The sequence below is a fragment of the Pieris brassicae genome, chromosome 11, assembly GCF_905147105.1.
Source record: "Pieris brassicae chromosome 11, ilPieBrab1.1, whole genome shotgun sequence".
Lineage (NCBI taxonomy): Eukaryota > Metazoa > Arthropoda > Insecta > Lepidoptera > Pieridae > Pieris > Pieris brassicae.
The window spans coordinates 8078380-8100380 of record NC_059675.1 but is presented as its reverse complement, the minus strand read 5'-3'; the positions used below and the strand labels follow the sequence as shown (position 1 = coordinate 8100380).

At 32.8% G+C, this 22001-nt stretch overlaps 1 protein-coding gene across 1 annotated transcript; it reads right to left on the bottom strand.

The window, feature by feature from the left end:
* Positions 1-9704: 9704 nt before the first annotated feature.
* On the bottom strand, positions 9705-20850 carry LOC123716177 (ubiquitin-protein ligase E3C). Its single transcript, XM_045671784.1, has 20 exons — positions 20418-20850; positions 20126-20329; positions 19937-20056; positions 19539-19665; positions 19294-19447; positions 18957-19180; positions 18364-18748; positions 17815-18080; positions 17391-17608; positions 17005-17203; positions 16525-16639; positions 15754-15872; positions 14555-14666; positions 14183-14315; positions 13639-13851; positions 13206-13300; positions 12236-12396; positions 11463-11593; positions 10697-10864; positions 9705-9949 (listed from the first exon to the last, which is right to left on the bottom strand). Exons 1-19 carry the CDS (start codon positions 20541-20543, stop codon positions 10697-10699), a joined length of 3270 nt encoding a protein of 1089 aa, XP_045527740.1. The 5' UTR covers positions 20544-20850; the 3' UTR covers positions 9705-9949.
* Between the last annotated feature and the right edge of the window lie 1151 nt (positions 20851-22001).

Genomic DNA, 22001 nt, shown 5'->3' with positions numbered 1-22001 from the left:
TTACAAGTTTAACATTAAGATAATAACATTGTTATGCGAGGGAAAGAATAAAACATCTTCTTTAATGTGTGTGTTTGTTATATTAATAGAATATTTGGATATATTTTCTATATTCAATGTAAGCGTATCCAGAATCCAGAAAGCATAGAAATAGACTTATCAAATTGTGCAAGCAACAACACGGAACACCTATTGCTATTACATATTCTCCAGCCGTACATTTCTGAGAATGTTTCTCGATATTATGATCGCGTCGAGGTGGGTTGCCCATAATACGATATTCTCGATTCAAATCGTGTAATTTGTGATAATTTACAGTACATAAAATGAATTGCAAATGTTTAATGCTTTCCGAATGTGTCAGTTTCAGTAACATGTAAATCTTATTCATTGTAACATCAAGGTTCTGCCTGCCTTATAGCAAAACAGCTGAAGAGACAGTATTACATATCCTAACTGACTGTCCAATATATGGCTACGACAGAACACTAAACAAATTATGGGAATGCACATAACAGACACAAACTTCTAAATAAGATTATATATTTATTTATATTAGATAAGAAATAATGTTCAACGCAATGTTAAGAGACATCTTTCTAAAATTTGCTGTAAATATAATAAAAGTTGTTAACACAAACAAGAAGTGCTTAACCGTCCTAATTAGAAATACTATTTAATTAAGTTACACATAAGTTATTTAATACCTTCGACGACAACATATTCACTTTTTGGTGTATTACACATGAACATCATATTCCAACTCGTTAGTCATGGCAGAGAATCTTGGTACAAGAATTCTTTTATAATATATACAGTGGCAAGGGGCTACTCTGACATAAGATGGCAATCTTCGCTAGTGTAAACTGTATCTGAGTCTTCGATTCTTATTGCTGAAACCATATACGGGTTAGAAGACACAAAAACTAATCGTTTTCGTTATATTATGTTAGTGAGAAAGGTGGTAAATGAAATACGTATTCGTATTGATTATGACGGCATAATTGCCCCATAATTCCAGTCCAGATGCCTCCTTTAAGATAAGAGGAAGAGCACACACCTTTCTCCACATATCAAACCAATAAAAAAAATAAAAACCACGAACCAAAAAACTTAAATAATATTTAAGTTGACGTCCATTTAGTAAACGCAACGATTATTGCATTTAAATCATTCATTTGAAACAATAAAAATAATTAGCAATTTTTGTCAAAGCAATAAAGCCTCGAAACGACCGATGAAGAAAATTAAGGTACCATTAATTAGGTATTTCATCCAGTTAAAATGCTCTAGACACCATTAGTAACAGACCACCTGCATCCATTCAAAACTAATAATTCAATGCTCAAAAAACAGACGCTCATAAAAACAATTAAGTTTAACCACTTTACCATAAATGAGAGTAACACAACCAATCTGAGAGCAATTAAGGTTTCTAATGGCAGGAAAGGATAGAAACACGTGAGCGACCATTACAGACCAAGAGGCTAACTTCCATGAACTGACGAAGTTGTCTTTGCTCATACTTTCACATATGAACCTTTGGACTAGACTAGTTTTCCATGTGGAATGTAGAGATATTTATCACAATCATATGGAATTATAAAGAGGGTATATAAGGTTGAAATAAATATAAGTTTCACACTCTTACACTGCTCTACGATATTTTTTCTTCAATTAGGGTTGCCTGGATGAGATCGCTTGGTAGCAAAAACGTCGCCCGTTGTATGTGTTTTTAAATATTTTATTAACTAACAAATAAAAGTCAATTGATTCATTATCAAATAGTAAGTTGTCAGATACTATTATTATTTTTGTATTAGCTTCTAATTTTATTAAGGAATTATACTTTGAAAGTACCAGTGTGACTTCATACGGAGGTAATGTTTTTTCTACGAGCACTTACGGACATTACTTTCATGATCATTTATGATTACATAAGCGATACGCGCACGCAAAACCATAGTACAATAGATGGAGATTAACTTATGTGCCGGAATCTCATAATCATAATTCATCATGGGTGGTCCTTGTCAGTCTGTCGTCACAGCATTACGATCGATTTGTACGCTTTTCTGTTGCGCCCGCGTCGGCTCAACCCTGTAACTTGTAACACGGGGAAGATTGGTATTTCGTCACGCATGTGATATACGACTCCATTATTATTATTTTTTATATTACTCGTGAGAACGTAATTATAAATTCTGCCATGTTAGCGTTAAATATAAAAGTCCATTCAGTAATATATTTGAGAAATAAAATGATCTTACTAGGCATTGGAATTCGTATAAAGCCACCCACATCGAGCGTGCATTGTGCGGTTATGGCTAAATTTTGCAAACAATGCCCGCCTGGTGTGGGTTGAGACGACTCAATTAGTAGGACTCCGAAGATAATAGAGCACACAATAGATCGTAAATAGTGAATGCGGTTGAAAACTATGTCTACATATAACATTAGATTTGGGACAACATTTATAAAAAGTAACCGAACTTTTTCGTCCTCTTCCAGATGCTTTATCCAAACAATGATATTACAAAAATCGAAAGTCAACAGCGTAATCAATCATCAACGCGTAATTGTCGGACGGCTACCGAGAAGAACTGAAAGTTGGTTAATGGAAGGATAGAATGTTTAAATTCTCATATACTTTTGGAGTTTTTTCTCGTTTCGACAAGGTAGTATTGCTTGAATAAACTCAGCCCCAAACGCAACATCAATAAATTCACTACTCAATCCGTGGCATTTCAATGTGTCCATTATACTTAGTTGTATATTTAATAAAATTAAATCTATTTTTAGATTCTACTTTTTAGATAAATATGTAGTTTTGTACCACATCTAAATCGTGCTTATATAAGAAATGACTCCAAATTATGCAATAATAACCTTAGCCTATCTATATAAATAAATAGGAATCACAAAAAATGTTGCTTAGCGCGAAACTCGAAGACGAGTTATATAACATATATATAACAAATTCGAGTAATTTTGTTAAATTATGTCTTGAACTCTGAGAAACTCTTGTATGCAGAGATGATAATTATATATATAATAATCGAATAATCGCGAATAATCTCTATGTGGTAGCATAGCAAAATGTCCCATAAGTTCGTATGGTTCTACTAAAAAGCTAGTTTAAGTAAAAAATCGTATTACGGCGAAACGAATGTCGCGGGAGCTAGCTAGTGACAGGTAAAATGATAAAAGATTTGTTTTTATTTTGCTTAATAAAGTTAAACTATAAAATCAATATATGTATTGGATGCTACAATCGTGAATATATTTATCTTGATTTCATATCTGCGCATTAAAATATATATAGGTAAATATATATAGTGGTACAGTGGACACCGACTGTTCACTGACAGATTTCGGTCATGGCATATCCATACTTCCTGTTATATTGCGCCATCGACATCAATCGTTACAATTATTTACATTAATCCGTCACGCTGTCCGGTGTCCCATCCGTCCCTAATTCCGCGTGAGAATTTCATTCAAGACTAAGTTTTTGTACGTAATAAAGATACTGTATCTTCTGATCATCCATCGACATTTTGTTTTTTTTTTGTTGTTTAAATAGATTGACATTTATTTGGATTGAACAAACATAATTACCATAATTGAAAACTATAAATCGTGACCCTCCACGAAACATGTATCAACCAATTCTTTTTTTAAATTGTAATACCCACTTATTTCCTTAATCCCTAAGATCTAGACATAACCTCTCAGAACTATTAGTACGTACTTATTGCGGTTGACTACACTACAACAGTACAAAATGAAGAAGCCCAAAAGCAGCTTTATCTACGTTAAATAGAGGATTTAAGTTAATATGCAATTTCACTAAGTTGCCGTTTTTTACCCCACTCGAAGCTGTCACCAGTTAGTAGAGGCCCCCGTTTGCTATAAAAAAGCATAGGTGTCGGGCAGTGGTGTTTGTACAGACATTTATCGACTGCTTGTTACTTGGAGCACCCAGTAAACAACCTTAATTCCTTGTCACGGATGCTTTGGCTTCAGACATTTTGCGCGGCTACTGTGTACGCATACTAACTAAATAATAAGTATGGGACTTATTACCTATTGTAATAAGTCCTACGGGAAATTTAAGTAGGTTAAGAGCTGAACGAACGTATATAATGTTTATAACTGAAGACACGCCCTTTCATTATATAAGTGGAATATTTATAGAGAATCCAACTCTGCCTTATACATTCCTTCTATAAAATCAACTTTGGCTTATAATAACCATTTAACAAAATAATAATCGACAATGCAATGCACGAATGCAGTCGGTGTATGCACAGGACTCCACAGTAGCTGTAAAGGCTACCTGTTCTACGCATGCGCCACTTTACCCTCACTACCTGAGCTGTCTAAACAACGCAAACAATTCTTATCATACTATAAAAATACTAAGCCTCAGGTAACATTCGGATCAGAAATTCAAACATCCCAACCAATAAAAATATATGAGACTGTAATTTTAATTAAACCTCGAATTTTCAACGTTTACACGACCGCAAGTTTATATCGAAGAACCGATCCATAAATCTTATTAAGAGCGAAAAAAGTAACACATGTCTGGCCAGTGTTTTAGTGACTAATTTCTTTAAATTTGACTTTTAATTTTTTTGTCAATAACAAAAGCAAATACCACCCACGTCGATTGCTCGCGAAGGCTGTATGAGTATCAAGCATCAGTATGAATGGGCTATTGAACTAGATAGTCTATGCTTTTAACGTACACGATGTTAAGAACCGATTGTAGAGACTCCAGTTGAAATGCAATATGAATATCCTCTTCCTGTGCTTCATTTCCATTAAACTCTTACACGTGGAGATGATACTTCATTATCATCTCACAAAAACAGAATGTTACCTTGAATTTTACTGCAACACGTTGAAATCGAAAGCAATAGTATTTTACTGCTAACAGCCTCTCACGGCATTTGGATTTGGATGTGGATGTGGATTGTTTTTAATATTATTGAAATATATGTTTCCCGCATATAGTAGCATTTTAACGGAGAAACATTTTTTTTAATCGCAGAGTTGTTTTTATTTTTATCGTTAAAAATACAAGTACAAAACAGAATAGATGTATAACGCTAAAAGCATAAATAATATTGGTAAACGATAAACTCTGAACAAATAGGCAATTAAGCGACTCTTTTAAATGTTTTTGTAACAAATACAAAGACAATCATTTTATAAATAGTCATAACTTATACATTCTTTGTGATTAGGGAAATCGAATGAACGCTTGTCAATCCGCTAATTATTTTCCCTTTATAGCAAGTGAGGCTGAAACAATCCATACAACTCATCCTTATCAACTTACATGAACTTTATCTGTAATTAACTCCTTTGTTGTTGTTGTTAAATACAAAAAAATATGACTTAATTAGCTTATTTATTGATGTAAATATCGTCGATAATAAAACAAATAAAAAAATCGATTTAAAGGAATAATAGTATCAGTTGGCCCGCATTCGTTCGCATTATTAAATATTAATGTCTATGACGTGAATGTTGAAAATTCGGACGTTACTTAATGTGTTATTGTTTCATTTTCTACTTGTATCGCTTAAGAAATGTTTCACTGGTGCTGACAATTATACTTCATCATGCACAAATATAATTCTTAGATAATATAATTCTTAGTCAAATAGGTATTTATAATTGATACCTACTGAATAACAATAGGCACCGCATTACAAAAGTATTTGTTTGAAATACGAGCGCGTCAAGTATTTGCGCTTGGACCTGACAACCTAAAATATGTATGGGTTTCTCGAAACATACACAATAAAATCTTCAACGCTTTATTATCGAGCAGACTATCAGACATTTTTAATAACGCACCTCATTTTATATTAACCACTTTATTGCATTAGCCAAATTAAATGTGTGTGTCACGACCGAACGAAGCCAAAACGCTGATAACTACAAACTAATTTATGGGTCACTTACATTTTTTATAGCTCATTGTACTAAATGACGCGACGATTTCTGTCCATTACTTAGTCTCTCGGTATAAAATATGCCACATCGCGTCTTTGGGTTGTTGCACGTGGGTATTCCTAAATAATAAACAGATAGATAACCGCTTTGTATGTGTTTAGGAGTGGCATTGCGACTTGGGTGGTCTATCGTGGGCCGAAGGCTGGCGGACAGAATAAGGCCGAGATTTGTATGATATAAAGCTCGCTCCGGTAAAATTGAAATAGATAGCAAGTATTTATCTCGCGTCGTATCAGATCTAGTGCAACGACGCGCCTGCATCGCCTCGGGCCACTCTAAGTCGTGGATATCTCCTGCGCCGTTATTATCGCTAAATGATATGACAAAACGTCAGTTTAAGATCGATTTGATTATGAGCCCATGAAGATTGTATAATGATGAATCCGTATCTAATTACACCCATGTAAGGAAACGTGCCTGGATTGCGTAGAACCGGGAATAATATTATGGAAACAACTTGTTTTATCGTTTTTTTTAAAATTACAGTGCTATAATCACAGGCACCAAGTTTATTTTTAAAACATGGAATAATTTAATGTACTATTTGTGTGATATTATGTAAAAGTAATCGAAACCTATTTCAGCCGTTTGTGGATTTCAAAAATATTGTTCTTTTTAACTGACATTTCCTTAATTACCTTTAGCTTAATAAAGTTACAGACCGAACTCGAAGCCTTTAATACAAAGCCTACACCGGTGACCTTCCGAGAAATAGGCAATACGGACAATGTAGTAGGCCACCCGCGAAGGTTGTGTCAGGCAAATTTGTTGAAGCCTCTGACGGCTTTATTTCTCTTTATAATAAAAGTTAAGGCTTTAATTTGTCATTCCTTTTAAATGTTTCCCGAGTTTATAAAATCTCACTCTCACTGTAAAATTATATGACTACTTTGACAATGTACAAATACAACTACAGGCTACTTAAATAATTCAAAGAAAAGCAATAAATCGTACAGACGATATTAAAAAAACATTGGAAGTACCTACTATCTACAAATACCATAAACTTAATTTAACCTGCCCCCAGCAACATCCATTCTTTCGAATCAAATAAATCTTTTATTCATTTGTCGTATGTTTTGTCTAAGTACTTTCAAACAGTGTTTGTAGTTGTGCGAACAATGTTGCAAATTGAAATCCATCGCCGAATTAGCACGGTCAACAATGACGCGCGTTTTCGTGACCAGAATGCTAACAAAGCACTCAACTTAGACATGCGATAAAAACCTCTTTGGCTTACACTGGCCATAAAAGTTGGTGACTTCTGAAAAGTTCCTATAATAACCTGAGCACCTAAATAAAAAGAGTACTTACAAGAACCATTCATTCATAATCGCACATAAGGATATTTTTTATCATGCAATTCTTTTAGGACGAAATTTGTACTAAAATTTAGAAATAAGTATTTCATGAACTCTTTACCAAAATCGCGAAATATGACGGCAAAAGTAAATGTCTATGTAGACTAGAAACTAGTTTCAATATTTTTTTGTAGATTTTCCAAAGATTGAAGTATCTGTGTAGCTTATCAATGCCAGAACCTAAATCACAGTGGTAAAATCGAAAATAATTTTCAGTAATTTTATCCCAAATAAGGTTTAAACTGTTTTATGGAATTTATTATTCGATCATAAGAGCAAGAAATATTAAACGGACATTAAAAAAATACTTATAGGTGAAATTTGTATTGTTTTTACAAATCTTTATCCTAATTTTCTGACAATACCTACATTGTGTGAATACCTATAGCCCTCATTAATATTTCTATTCAATACATGAATGAATACAGAATAACAAGTGCCATAAATTGTATATAAGTTTTGACAAGTGCAGACCGTAATTTATCACAACACAATAGAATTCCGCAATATTTTACTCAGTCCCTTCATCAGTCCTTACTATTTTATAGTTTTAAAAATATATGTTGTACCATTTGATTCACATTAAGGCTGACAGGCAATCGTTTAATCTTTTCATTGGTATCGAAATGAATCGGGCAAGCGAGCGCGGTGGCGCGGTGACTCACGATTGCAGCTCACCTTTATTGAGAACGACGTTCGAACATATTAGATGCAATAAAACATTTTTCCCTGTTTAGACGACCTGTCAAAAATATTTTTAATTCCTTGTTATTTGCTCTGTGATGATTGAGCACCTGTAATATAAATGTAACCAGAACACATCACATCCCTAGGGAGGTTACAATTTGAACATTAGTCACATACTTACATGCTAGAATAGCAGAAAGCTATGAAAAATTTTACAAATTAAAAAATTATATTGTTTTATAGCTTGAACACATTTTTAGCATCTAAATCCTGTTTGGAACAATGCAACCAACTCATCGAACTCGCTCCATATTTTGCATCGGTGATAAAAAGTGAAATGAAAATATTGGCATTGTTTTGACAGACATAGACAAAAAAATATATTTTTAAACGTTTATCTATGTCCTGTTGTTGTCTTGCGTAATAAGACGATAAGTCATCTCTTATAATGGTATCCTATCTTTAACTATCATACTAAGTCAAAATCGACTTATGCCTTAGACGCTGGGCAATTCCCGTTACCTCACCACCGCAGCGCGGACGCATTCATCAGCACTGATTGATTGCAAGCGCGCAAAAATGGTGCCGAGCGGCGGTTGAATTAAAATGAATGCCTATGCAGAGCGAATTATTGATCACTTCCGCCAAATGTACGCCGAAATTTTCACACTTTTAAATTAGGCATGTTAATACGTCACCCATTTCCTTAAAAAGTAAGCTGGGCAAAAATGTATACAAGTTAGGTTGTTTCGAGTAAAAGTACATTCGGGTAATTGTTTGAAGTGATGGTCAACCGAAAATTTATTTCAGGCGATGATAGTCCTTTCGTACGGTAAAATTATTTTACTAAGGTATAACAACTTTAATATATACATTACCTATAGCTTGACTGTAACACATATACAGGGCATTGCAACTTCCAATAGCGATTCGATTTTAATGAGTTGTTGTTTCTCGCGGTCTCAAGGCTGCGGCATCATCGCGACGCTAGAGTATTGTAAGAACTACATCGAACTTGCATTCAAAAATATTCCTGAAATCGTATGACCAGCTGAAAATGATCTCTTAAAACTATTCAGAAGATAATTTTTGGCTGTTACGGAACACAAAGTCTCGGCCTGAATTAGTCCGTGTTGTATTACAGCTACGCTATACAATGGTAATGAAATACTACAACTTACTAAATATTTCTTATTTAAACTGAGTGTTCATTTATTTGACAAAGGCCGGATTTATGTATTTATCGTCGTTACTTAGCGATAAAATAGCTAAGTGTGATCTATTTAAATCGGTCGAGCGGTTTTTGAGTTTCGTCGTTACAATTATATTATAGACAAATATGGTAAATTTATACAATACAACTATAATTTGATTGATCGTCGTTTAACAACAGGGGTTTTAAGGAATTTTTGCCACATACCACCACTATGTGGACTTGCTACCCAGTGAAGTATTCCCGAACCAAATCGACATAGGGTCCTTGTATAAAAATCCCGGCAACGCGCTTGCGAGCGTACTGGCTATGTAAGTGTCCATGGGGGGCGATATCACTTAACATCAGCCCGTTTGCCCATTATATTTAAAAAAAAATATTAAAAGGGTAAATAAAATTCTAAATAATCATCTTAAATATCTTGTATTTATTTACATGAGCTAAAATATTAATAAACACTTTGACACCAATTATTTTAAATAAATACATAAGACTCCCAAATTCATTCCGAACTTTCACAACAAACAATGAAGAATAACTAATTTGTTCCATAATTTAAACCGTCGCACCGGCCCACTATCACATCGAGATAAAAGTTTGTAAAATCTATGTATCTACATTAACAAGGAAATTAAATAACGTTGACTGGGACCTGTAAGAAATACAATATTTTTATAGGTAGCGGGAATTAAATACACAAAATAAAATTAAACTATTCTAAGCACATTCTGAATCCCGTAACTTTAAATGGCAATCAATTTTAAGCATAACGTCACGAACTATCAAAGTATTTTTGTTTAAGTAAACTGTCATTTATGACACTGCAAGTGAAGATTGACCATACATCAATACGTTAGGATGCTATCGTTTTAAGATTGCTGCACAAGGCAGAAAAATAAATATAATAAATAAAACACTTTCAATTTACTTGCTTGACTAAAAATAAAATTAATAAATTTCATCAACACAAGTTATTAACAAAGTACGAAAATAAGTAATTAAACACAGTTAATAATTATTTGTTAAAATATACCCATAAATTATTTGGCTTCAACGACTGAAGTCAAACAGCAAAAAATGCGAAACCCTCTCTAATATATTTCTATTTAGGACATCTCACTCTCGTAATTATTTCAGAACCAATTTATGTACCTCATCTAAGTGTATTAAAAATTTTAAATAAATAAAAATGGCTAGTCACTACAATCACATTTAACATCACAGTCCAGCGGAGTATTAATGATTGAACATAAAATTGTTTTATTTATTAATTGTAGTTGAACTAAAGTTAACTTTTACAAAACTACTTCCATCTGTTATATTAATAATATTAAATATCTGACAGTAAGGTTATTAAAAATCAATAAAAACATTCAAAAATTTTGAGCAAAACACTAACCTAACTTAATTCAAATCCGGCGCCAGCCTGTATCGCATATAAAAGCTTTTCAGCTAAAATCTCTTCAGAGTTTGTTTCCGGTATTTTTAAGAGGTTCATACAAGTTGATGAGGAGGGGAGCCGGTCCGATGAACCAGCTGATTGTATGCAGAACGGTGGTTGTAAGTCCTAAAATTCAAACGCCTATACTAGAACTTACACTTTCCGCGCAGATTATATAAATATATACGTTTGAAAATGTATGATCGTGGTCGCTCGCTCGGTGATCGCGGTGGGATTTAAGGTCGTTGCAAAATAACTTTTTTATGTTGACAACATTCTTATATTGACTTTATAGTCCAACAATCATATTGGTAATAAATTAATATGAAAAAAGTATAGAATTTTTGTGGTTAAATAGAATGATGCGTTGCGAATAAAAAATATACTGCGCATTATTTTAGACGCAGAAGCATAAAAACATATATAAAAAAATGTATATAGTTAGTACCCATATGGAACAAATATTCGAATTGCAGATCGTTATCACAATAAAGGAGGTAGTTTCAAATTCTTCCAAACCGAAGAAACTAATGATGCGGAAAAATAAGAGGCTGATCTAAAAACGCATATTTCTGGTCATACCCAACCAGAGACTCCTAAGTAGTTTGAAAACCAACTGTTATATAATACTATGATATTATATAAATAACCGTTATAGTGTCTGTATATTTAGTTACTTTTGCAATGATGATACATTATATAACTTGTAAATTAAAATTCAAACCTTGAACCCTAATAAGGGTGGTCTAGAACAACTGGTAACAAATTTGAGTAATTGTCGGCGTTGGTCGTCCGTAAACCTCTCCACTACTTTCCAGAAATGTTGTATAGTTGGATGTGTTTCGGAGAAACCACCTATAATCGTAATTTTCATATTTAGATTTTTCTCTACTTTGGTAATTACAAAATAAATATTTAATATGATTAATGATAAAAATATAAATCTATATATTTTAACGAATTAGTAATTTGCCTACGCGGCAAAAGATGTTAATATGAAAACATGGTCACCCTGTCCGCGTTTGTGATGGCAGATGAATCAAAACATGAGAGACAAGACGAACAATTTGGACGAGACTTGATGGAGTCAAGATGATTGATTGATTACATTATATCAAGTTGACTGATAATAGTTATCTGTCATATAATATATATATATATATATATATATATATATATATTTATCTGTGGTCATAAATCAGACAATGATAAGTACATTTTTGCTCAGTATGACTTATCATATACTGACCCGGTTTTATTCGAAATTTAAACGTATAGTACTCGTATACCATAGTCTGTGGATTTTAAAAATACGTTGTATCGAAGTTACATATTCTGAAATACACTAATATTTTACTTGAAACTGGCATAAAGTTGAAGCTTTTGCTATAATATTTAAAAAAATGCACTAATCGCAGCTAAATATAGAAAAAAAATTCTTTTTTAAAAAGAAGCTGAAATATAAACATACAAATAAATAATAGAAACATATTATACCTCCATATTGTGTATGTTGCTTTAAATCGTGCAAATCTATTGGCACTTCGGCCCCAGATATTAATAATTGAAGTTCTCGACACGAAAACATTCTCAACCATTCAGAGTTAATCACTGACATTAAGCCTCGTTTGAACGCGTTACACTGCGCACGGATTTGTCTGAAAAAAATATACAAAAACAATTTTTTTTCTTCTTCAGTAAAGACACGAGTATACAGTCGATTTATTATTTCTTTACCCTTAAACAAATATGGCGTTCTTTTAAGCCACAGACAAGGTGAGGACAGTGCAATCATAAATCTAAGAATTAATGGAAAAATAAGTTAGCTATTTAAATTATTTTTTATTGGCTCTGCTCTATGAAATTCGGCCGTAGCACAATTTTCTCATACAAAGAGGTTTTTTGTTAGACATACGGTATCGCGGACGTTTTTGTAGATATTATTGATGTCTACTATAAAACTGTAGTACTGCTCTTAGCCTACGCGATTTAGTTAAATTTATTTACAAGAGTTTTTCACACCTATCGTAATTTTATACAAAACCATAACTTTTTTGATAAATATTCGATAGCGTATATTCAGGAATGTACGTAGGGTTCAAATGGTGATCTGTTTTATTATCAGTCCTGTATTTTTAAAATAATCAAGTCTTCCCTCTTTATAATATTATTGGACACATCCGTACTATGTTACAACAGTAATTGAATATTGAAATATCAAACAGACACTTTGGAATCTCGATTTTATATGGTTAGTCATAAAAACGTGATTTTCCTTCAGAATAAATATACTGCCAATGACGCCATAGTTAGCACCGCTATTTTACGTTTCCTTATATTCTTTCTCGAGGTTTAGAGTGTTTCTATTTAATTTATAAAATTAGTTTAGTAGTAGTAAATTAATTTAAAATTAAGTTCTTTTTAACAATGTTAGTACGTTCAGCATTTGATAATTGCTAAACATTACCTATTCAATTTGAAATCGGCAACAAGATGAATGTATTCTATTCTATTTTCCGCTGTCACGGCAATATTAGCACCTCCCGGTTTCAATTCTTCTATCTGAAAGTAGCATAAATAAATAAATATAGCATTAATTCGAGTAATACACTACACTAAATCCATGTCATTTATGTTTTACGCTAATACTCAGGAGTGACGGCTTCTTCCAAATTCCTGCACTTGTTTTTATTCTTCACGACAATTTTCCAATTCTGCCCCGCTATCCTTATTATTCCACCTTCTCAAGTTTCTCTTTTCTCTTTCTTCTTCCCACTGGGCCATTCCAAGTAAGGGTCTTCTTGACACATCTTAAAGGCACTTCATTTGTAGTGCCTTTGCCAATAAAAATAAATGAAACAGATACAGAACAAATTTTTCCATAACTCTACTATACTAACCCTTTGTTCTCCCAGCTCATCACTGACAACGGTAAAGTCCAATCCTAAATCTGGTACATCTTCCCAGCTGTGTGATTTCAGCAACAACAGACCTCGATAGAGACCTGGATCTAGAGACGCAAGCGCGTGTACATCGGGCTCACGGGAAGAGCACAATTTCGCTAAGAAAAACTCCGCCAGAGGCAGTTCTACCAAAAGATTCTCGTATAGCGCCTGCAAAATTAAACAGACCTTTTTGAGGGTACAATATTTAACAAACGCGTTGAGAAAATGACAGTTATATCACGATTCTATTAAGAGATTTATTTATAATATATATTGCATGTATACAAATATTAAATTTCACAGGTAAGTAAATTATAATTAAAGAATTACATTTTTTATTAACAAAAGAACTATTTACACTCGACATTAAATACGACTTGATATGACATGATAATTTATCTAGAATCAGCCTCAGTGGAAACTAACTCTCTCATCTGTCAAGTGGTCATTCAATCATGTCAATTTGACAGTTAAGAGTCTATAATCTGTGGTATTTTACCTTTCCTAGCATTCTCCCAATAAAATAGTAGTGGACAGGGAAGTCGTCATACAATAAATGAACTCCGGGATTCGGATACAACATGTTATCCTTGGTTAGCCTAAATAGACCCCTGTTTGGGTCAAAAGCCGACCTGAAAAATATGTTTTAATTTACATTCTTTACATTGTGGCTATTATCTATCAAAACCAATAAGTATTTAAAAAGGCGAGGACAAAGCTTTATCTTTCTCAAATTAGACACAAACAAAAATTCTTATTTTCTTTTAAAATCTTATTTTACTCTAAATTAAATATTACACTTGGAATCCACTTTTCTTAGTAGAAGAAAGAGAAACAAAGTAAGTGTATTTTAGATAAGTATAACACTCACTTTAGAAGTTCTGACAAAAATTCCCTAAAAAGTCCTCCACCATCAACCCCTGGTTCCTCTGCACCGGCCTGATTGATTAGTTGTACTCGCAGTTTAAGTTTCAAGTTTGGCTCTGAAAATATATATACAATAATAAATATTTAATACTTCTTTATTTATTAACACTTCGTTACATAACAATATAAAAAACAAATGAACATAATTAAATCAAAAGGAGGGCAACTGGCGGCCTTATCGCTTTCGAGCGATCTCTTCCAGGCAACCACTGTGAGTAAAGAAAAAAAAATGTATACAATTACATAAGATAGGCAAGAAGTGCAAAAATACATATTACATATAGTTATAAAGAAGAAACTAAACAGGAACAAAAAATAAACTAAACTGATACTGGATGACAGGAAAAACAAAAAGTGAAGTGTTTAATGTGACTTAACAAGTGTTTCGAGTCTAAAGTGCTGGTTTCCTTACGATTTTTTTCCTTCACAATACGAGTGAGTACGAAGTGTTAGTACAAATATAAATTCCATTGGTTGGCTGGTGTTCAAACCTACGATCTCAGGGATGAGAGTCGTACGCTGAAGCCAGCAGATGAACACACTGCTCTCAAAAGCAAGAGTGGAATATAAAAGCTGTCATAGTTAAGATTAAGTATTCTTGTGGCCTCTGTAAATATACTAATATCACAAGAATTAAAGCAAGTTTCCAAAGATTACAAGCAAAAATTCAAAATTCTTAACTAAGTCTAACATGTGCCGATATGACAGAGAGCAAACAGTCACAATTATTATGAGACAAAATATAGCCGGCCGGTAGATGTTTACAGTAAAATAAAAAAAATAAAAAAATTGTTTATTATGAAATATAAGATACAGGTATCACTCTCTCTACGTCAATAAATTTGTATGGCAGACATCTCCTACTCAACAGACAGAGGGCCGAGTGAAAAAGCCGGCGTTAAAAACTCTCGGTACTCTTTTAATCATCAACAACACTTATTTATAACAAATATCGCAAATGAATTAAAAGTAGCCTGTGTAGCACTAGTCCCAGGCCCTTTTATTAACTAAATAATCGTTAACTTTATAGAAGGCCTTTTTACACAGCTGTTCTTTTATACATAAACAATTGATTTACATACTATATATTAGAGCGAGACAAAACTTAACCATAGATATACACTATATTAAAAAATAACTTACCATTTTCGGGTCTAAGTTTATCAAATGCGTCTTCGTAGAGGTGCGTTCGCCGCACACTTATGTTTATTGAAGGGCCCTCATTAAAATTCGTCATTTCATACCAATGCTCAGATTTTTCCCTAAAAACAATTAGTTTCACTACATTGACTCAGATATTATACGCATTGCTTTATTTCTAGATTGACTTTCAAGATCATAAACTCCACGTGCCATTAAGCCATGGTAGTGATAATTATTTTATATTGGTCAAGTTTCATCTTAATATATATATCAAAGTCTTGTTTGTTAGAAGTCGAGAACGTATGGACCGATATTTTATTTATATATTTTTTGATTTGTTGTATTTATTACAGGAAAAAGTTATTCGGATATAAAATGTTCATGGGTTTCGTTACTGTCAAACTTTTATGATCATCCCATCGATACTGTAGACACTCGTAGAACGTCTTTCAATCGAGATTTCGAAACGACAAGATATATCCACATATGGATATTTATGCTTACGTTTAGACACTTATTTTTAATGTATTATTATCTAAATAAAGTAGTGAACTTAATATTTATTTGGTTTCCCCATTACTTTCATAAAATCATAATTCACATTTGACATTCATTGACTGTTAGTCGGAACGCAGTTCGCCGTGTCGGCTGGTATTGTATAAATAATTTATTGTGCTCATTTATCCTTTTTTTAAATGTTTTATGCAACCGCATGAAATTACCCATAGATGATACTTATTATAGGAATTAGATAATAGATTAAAAATTTACCTAAATAATAAGCCTTGAAAGATTAGAACCCGAGTTGAAAATGGCACAACGAACGGTATCTCTCTCAGTATAGTTACAGTTCTCAATTCCTTTATTGTTAGCGGAGGCCCCTCTTCTGAAATAAAATGCACAGACATGAAAGCCCAAAACCATTCATTTGTTCTAAATGTACTCTTTTATTTATGTCTAATTACGTCGTCTCAAACACAATTTGATAGAAAGAGACAAAATACAACTTCAGTTTAAAGATTAGAATTAGAGTAATTTTTTTTAAGAATAAATGGGGTCTATTCAGGCAAGACGAGAGTCTAGTTTAGGAACTTTAAAACATCGCTCCCTTTTCCAATCAAAAATAATTGATACATATATAAACCTAGGTTGTACTCTAATGCAACTAGTTTAAAACAACACAACACTTTTTGGTAGATTTAATCAAATGTTACAAAAAAAGCAAAACATTAGTTTCTTCTCTACGCTCACCTTGTTCCGTAGGCGCAAGATGAGCCAAATGAGCCCTGTAAGTTCGTCGGTGTCTGCCCCTTACAGCTAGAGATGCTGCAGTTCCATCTGCGGGAACCGGAGGCACACCCACGGCCCCAGGAGAAGCCCAAGACACGCCCCCCGTAAATTGCAAACGACTATCACGAGCGTACAACGCACGTAAAAGTTGCGTACACACCTAATGGAAGAACAACTTAAGTTATGCAAAATTATATTGCAAATACTTGAATTCTGATAAATATTTTTTGTGTTTAGACTTTTTAAATAAAACAGGAACCAAAGGCTTCTTCAGTGGCTTCTACTTCAGAAAGTTTCTATTTCAGTTTAATATTTTTAAATTAGTAACGAATCCTAAAAAAAATTACCTTAAACAAATGCGTCCATGCCGGTGTCAAATTCTTAGCTGGGGCGTCAGTCAGGGCTCCTACAGCATCCTTATACTGACCCACTATAGATGGTCTAGATTCGGGGTAAACTAACTCAACAAGCCCAAGACATACTTGTTTCAGAGTACGACACAGACCACTTAGCTCCGAGAAATCAAATGCGTGTACACGCCCAGTGGTATTCGATATATTTGGCACTGGAAGAAATCAGTTGCTACGTAAGTATCTTTGGTGTGTGGCAAAGTGGCAGTTGCATATATACTTTCATTTATTTATTTCATTATAATTAATTATTTGTTTATTCTGTAGAATTGTGTTAATAAATTATTTTTTAGTAAAAACTGCACATAAACAGTTTAAAAAGTTCTTCAAAATATAATTTCAACATAGAAATATGAATTACCTGCAATTTTTTCATCACTCTCCGTATCTCTAAAGAATTCCGTGTCATGCAGAGTTCCTATCAACAAAGTGAACAAAGCACAGAAAACAGCTAATGGCGCCAACAGCCTATGTACTCCCATAACTGATGCGTCTGCCCCCATACCCCGAGACAGAGCTGATATTAATGGGGTGTTTGTCCCGAAAGTTGACTTATGAGACATATTAGTTAGCCAATGCCACAGACCGCGGAGAAATAGAGGTTTAAATGCAAGTGTGTATAATAATCTGAAAGAGGAATATGTTTATATTTTTCATTCTATGTTTGTAGATAATAATATACACTTTTGTCATAATACTATATAGTTGTTTAAAATAATATTGACTATATTAAGAGATTTGGCATTTTTTGTCTCACTTCACGCTATACCGGCCAAGCAATAGCCATTACTATATAATGTAATGAATCCGTAAATAGATTTACAGAATATGGAGTGTAAGTTGCACTAGCAAATTTCCATTTGGAATTCACATTGTTGTTAAAGAAAATCAGAAGTATTGTTTGTGGTACCTGTACTTATGCAACGCCATTCGATGACTCAATAGTAAATTGTGACAAATTTGTGAGACATAATCTATGAAATCGTCACTCAAATCAGTTTCCACTATCTGTCCACATGTATTCATCACGCAGCGTTCAGGCTCATTTAAGGTCTCAACACATTTTGTCAATAGAGTTTGTTCCCTAACTGAAGTAGGATTTGGTTCACTTTCACTGTCACTATCATCATCGTCATTATCGGCTGCTGTTTCTTGACTATACAAGGAGTCTTCATATTCATACTTTATTTGTTTATTGCATGCATTTACTGTTAACTTAGCGAGTATTCTAAGATAATTGAGTACAATCTGATTGAGTGGCAGCCTTGTATGATCTATTTTGCGGACCTCATTAACTGAAAAAGTTATTGTGTGATATTAATAAAATTGTTGTATTCATTTTTATCTTGCCTCTATTGTTGCCATTAGTTCATGTTTTTTAAGGTTAATTTTTTGTTTAATCCACCTCTTTTGTGTTTAGAAGGTCATATATTATATAGGTTCATGTCAATAAGGAAATAAGCTTTTGCTTTTATTCATTTATTAATAAATCAATTCACTCACCAAATCCAGATGGTTCAAGCATAAGTACGGAATGTAAAAGCCAAGAGTCATTACAGAGTCGACTATTGGTATACTTTGACTCGTCTTGCAAGCATTCTATAAGAGCAACAAATGGAAATCGCCTGTTGACGTCATTGGCTAGTGCAGGTATTATAAACAGTTCCACAGGTTCCGGATAAGGATTGCATAAAAATGCTGATGCAAATTCTGTCATAATTAAGTCACTGAAATTTAAACCAAAAATGAGAATTTAAATAGAAAAAAAAAAATAGATTGCATTCACAATTGAAGTTTAAATTAATAAATGTATTAGTTAACGTAAATTATAAAAACTTACTTATATTCAGGTACGGTAACTCTGCTTGTCAGATATAAGGGCCTTTGTATCAAATCATATAATGCTCCACAAAGGGGTGTTGGTGGATTTGCTGAAGGACCATAGAGAGGTGGTGTTTTCCTACATATAAGGTGACAGAGCTCCATAAAGTATCCTGAAACATGTTAAATTCATTTAAAAAGGATTTCAACTGTATTATGTCTGGAGCATAGAAAATAAATGTTAGCATATTTTAATATCATTACCTCTTTTGACGAGAAAGAGAAACATGCGCCCAACTACATTCATTGCATTTTCTTGGCTCATCATTGTACTAACAGTGTTCACAGAGGTAAAAACTTCAAACATTCGAAGAGGTACAGCCAATGGTACCTAAAATACATTATCATAAAAGTTGACTTTCTCTGCTTCTATGATATTTTAAAGAATGTATCAAGGATGTATATCTACAATGTTTGTAGATGCACACACATTGTTCCATTTCATATAAAAATTTACCATTAGTAATTTATAGAAGTGTTCAAAAATATAGGACATTGATCTTGACAAAGAACAGGAAATTTTCCATACTTGGGTCAAATACATAATATATCTGTAAGACACAACTATAACAATCTAATATAATGAAGTTTATTTTACCAACCTCTGAATCCATTCTTAACAACCTTAAATGCAATTCCAATAATCGCCTTAACTGTATGGAGGAAGTATCACTAATGAATATATTTTGCCATTGTTTTAACAAAATTTGGGATATAGATACCTAAAAGAAACATACAGTTATATAATAACAATAGAGAATATTAATAAAGAAGTTCTATAAGATACATACCAATCTTTTGCTGTCAATTTTGTGATCATAAAAAAATAATAATTTTCCAACAAGGACTGACTGCATGGATTGGTCAAAATTAGCTACTTGAGAAAAAAGATTATCAAAACTCTGTCTCTCAATTTGTTTACAATGTTTTCTTGTTAGATAACTTCGCACATAAGCTTGGATTTTAATTGTACTGTTGAGCCTTTTTCTGTGTTCCTGTAATTAATAATAGCCAGCAAACCATGAAACATTATTAAATTAAATATTCCATACCTTTTGATTACAATGCCTAGAAATAGGTTACCTCTCGTTTTTGTCTCTGTAATTGCGTCTGGTGTATGAGACCGTCTCTATCAGTCTTTCGCTGTGCACTAGCTCCAGCTAGGTTTTGCTGGGGCTTTCTTCTAAAATCTCCCTCGAATGAATACATAACTGAACGTCGTAGTAATAAAACAAATAACTACACAGTGAATACTGATTGCCGAGTGTTTGAGAAAGCACTTAAAGCGCTTAGCAATAAATAGGGAAATTCGTCAAAAATCTTTAGTCCATTGTTTACATGCACAATTTTATTAGAAAGGATAAGGCGCATCAACCCGGTGGTTTATAAAATTGAATGGATAATATTAATAATTGTAATGAATCTTAAAAGATAAGTCCAAATTAAACCGCAACATTTATATTTTACACAATACACAGTGATTATTATTTTTTTGGCACACCAAAACTCAAATTTTCATGCTACGCTCAAAGTCAAAAGGCAACAGTCATCAGTCACATAGAATTTGTGATTATTGACATAAGCAACAAATGCAGTCTACTTTCCATCAAAGTAAAAATAATATTTGACAACTCGTGTAACGTTAAATTGTTGAATTTTTAGGCTATGCCTAAAATTCTGACGGAAATCGAAGATCTATGAATTTTACAAATGGTATTACCATCCTAGAAACAAAACTAAAATATTCAGGCAAAAAACTCTCTAGCAAGTTTTGAAACTATAAAATAATGATGTCAAGTATTAAGAATTTCGTGACGGAAATGTTGAAAAGTAACTTGTACTTACACTCTGCGTTATCATTATATATTTTGTTTCTACAGAATGTTTTAGAGTTCCAAATAAAAACAATATTTTCTTTACAATTATATTATATTCTGTACTGGAAGATTCATAAATAGACTCATATCGTTTGGCAACGTACTCAAGTGGATTATAATATAAAAATATAAATACATTATAAAGTTATGATTATGATATCTAATCTAAAATAGTACTTTCTAATGATCAAAATCAAAAACAAATCTTATTGAATTTTCAATTATTTTTGAGACAATAAGAATTTGAACTTGTTGCTTATATATTTTGCACTAATCTTTACCTACAAAAAATCAGTTAGACTGGGCTAGATAATTTGATATTTAAATACATTGAATATTTTATATTTTTAAATTTAATTAAGTGCTTTTTATAAGCCATAACCGACATATGCCTTAAATAAAAAAAAATAAAGAATTATACAAAACAATTTCTACTAATCTGTATCTGTAGAATATACAAGGATATTCAATGTTGTGTAATTTAAGAGTCAGGGGTCCATCTGAAACTAAATAACTACATACATGTAGTATGAGATAAAAAATGTAATTCCTGAGAGTTAATACAAAACTAACTTGGCTTTAATTTATGCGGACAGTAGAATCTGAGCCAAATGTAAACGTGGCCGCTATGCGAATAAACTTAATTCTTATTTGCTGTGCACATCACGTTCACAAATTTATATACTTTGATCGAGGTATAATGACCTAACATTATTGTCTACATAATGAAATAGATAGGTTTAGTATTAGAGTGACCTTAAACCTGAAACTCACGACCGTTCATTTTTCC

Bases quoted from the DNA above. Each gene is read 5' to 3' on its own strand.
- LOC123716177 (XM_045671784.1), bottom strand. From the start codon at position 20,543: ATGTATTCATTCGAGGGAGATTTTAGAAGAAAGCCCCAGCAAAACCTA. The intron at 20,057-20,125 runs GTATGTATCTTA...TGTTTCTTTTAG, and splicing joins AAATTGACAGCAAAAGATTG to GTATCTATATCCCAAATTTT. The intron at 12,397-13,205 runs GTAATGTTTAGC...TATTTTTTTCAG, and splicing joins GCCGATTTCAAATTGAATAG to ACAAATCCGTGCGCAGTGTA.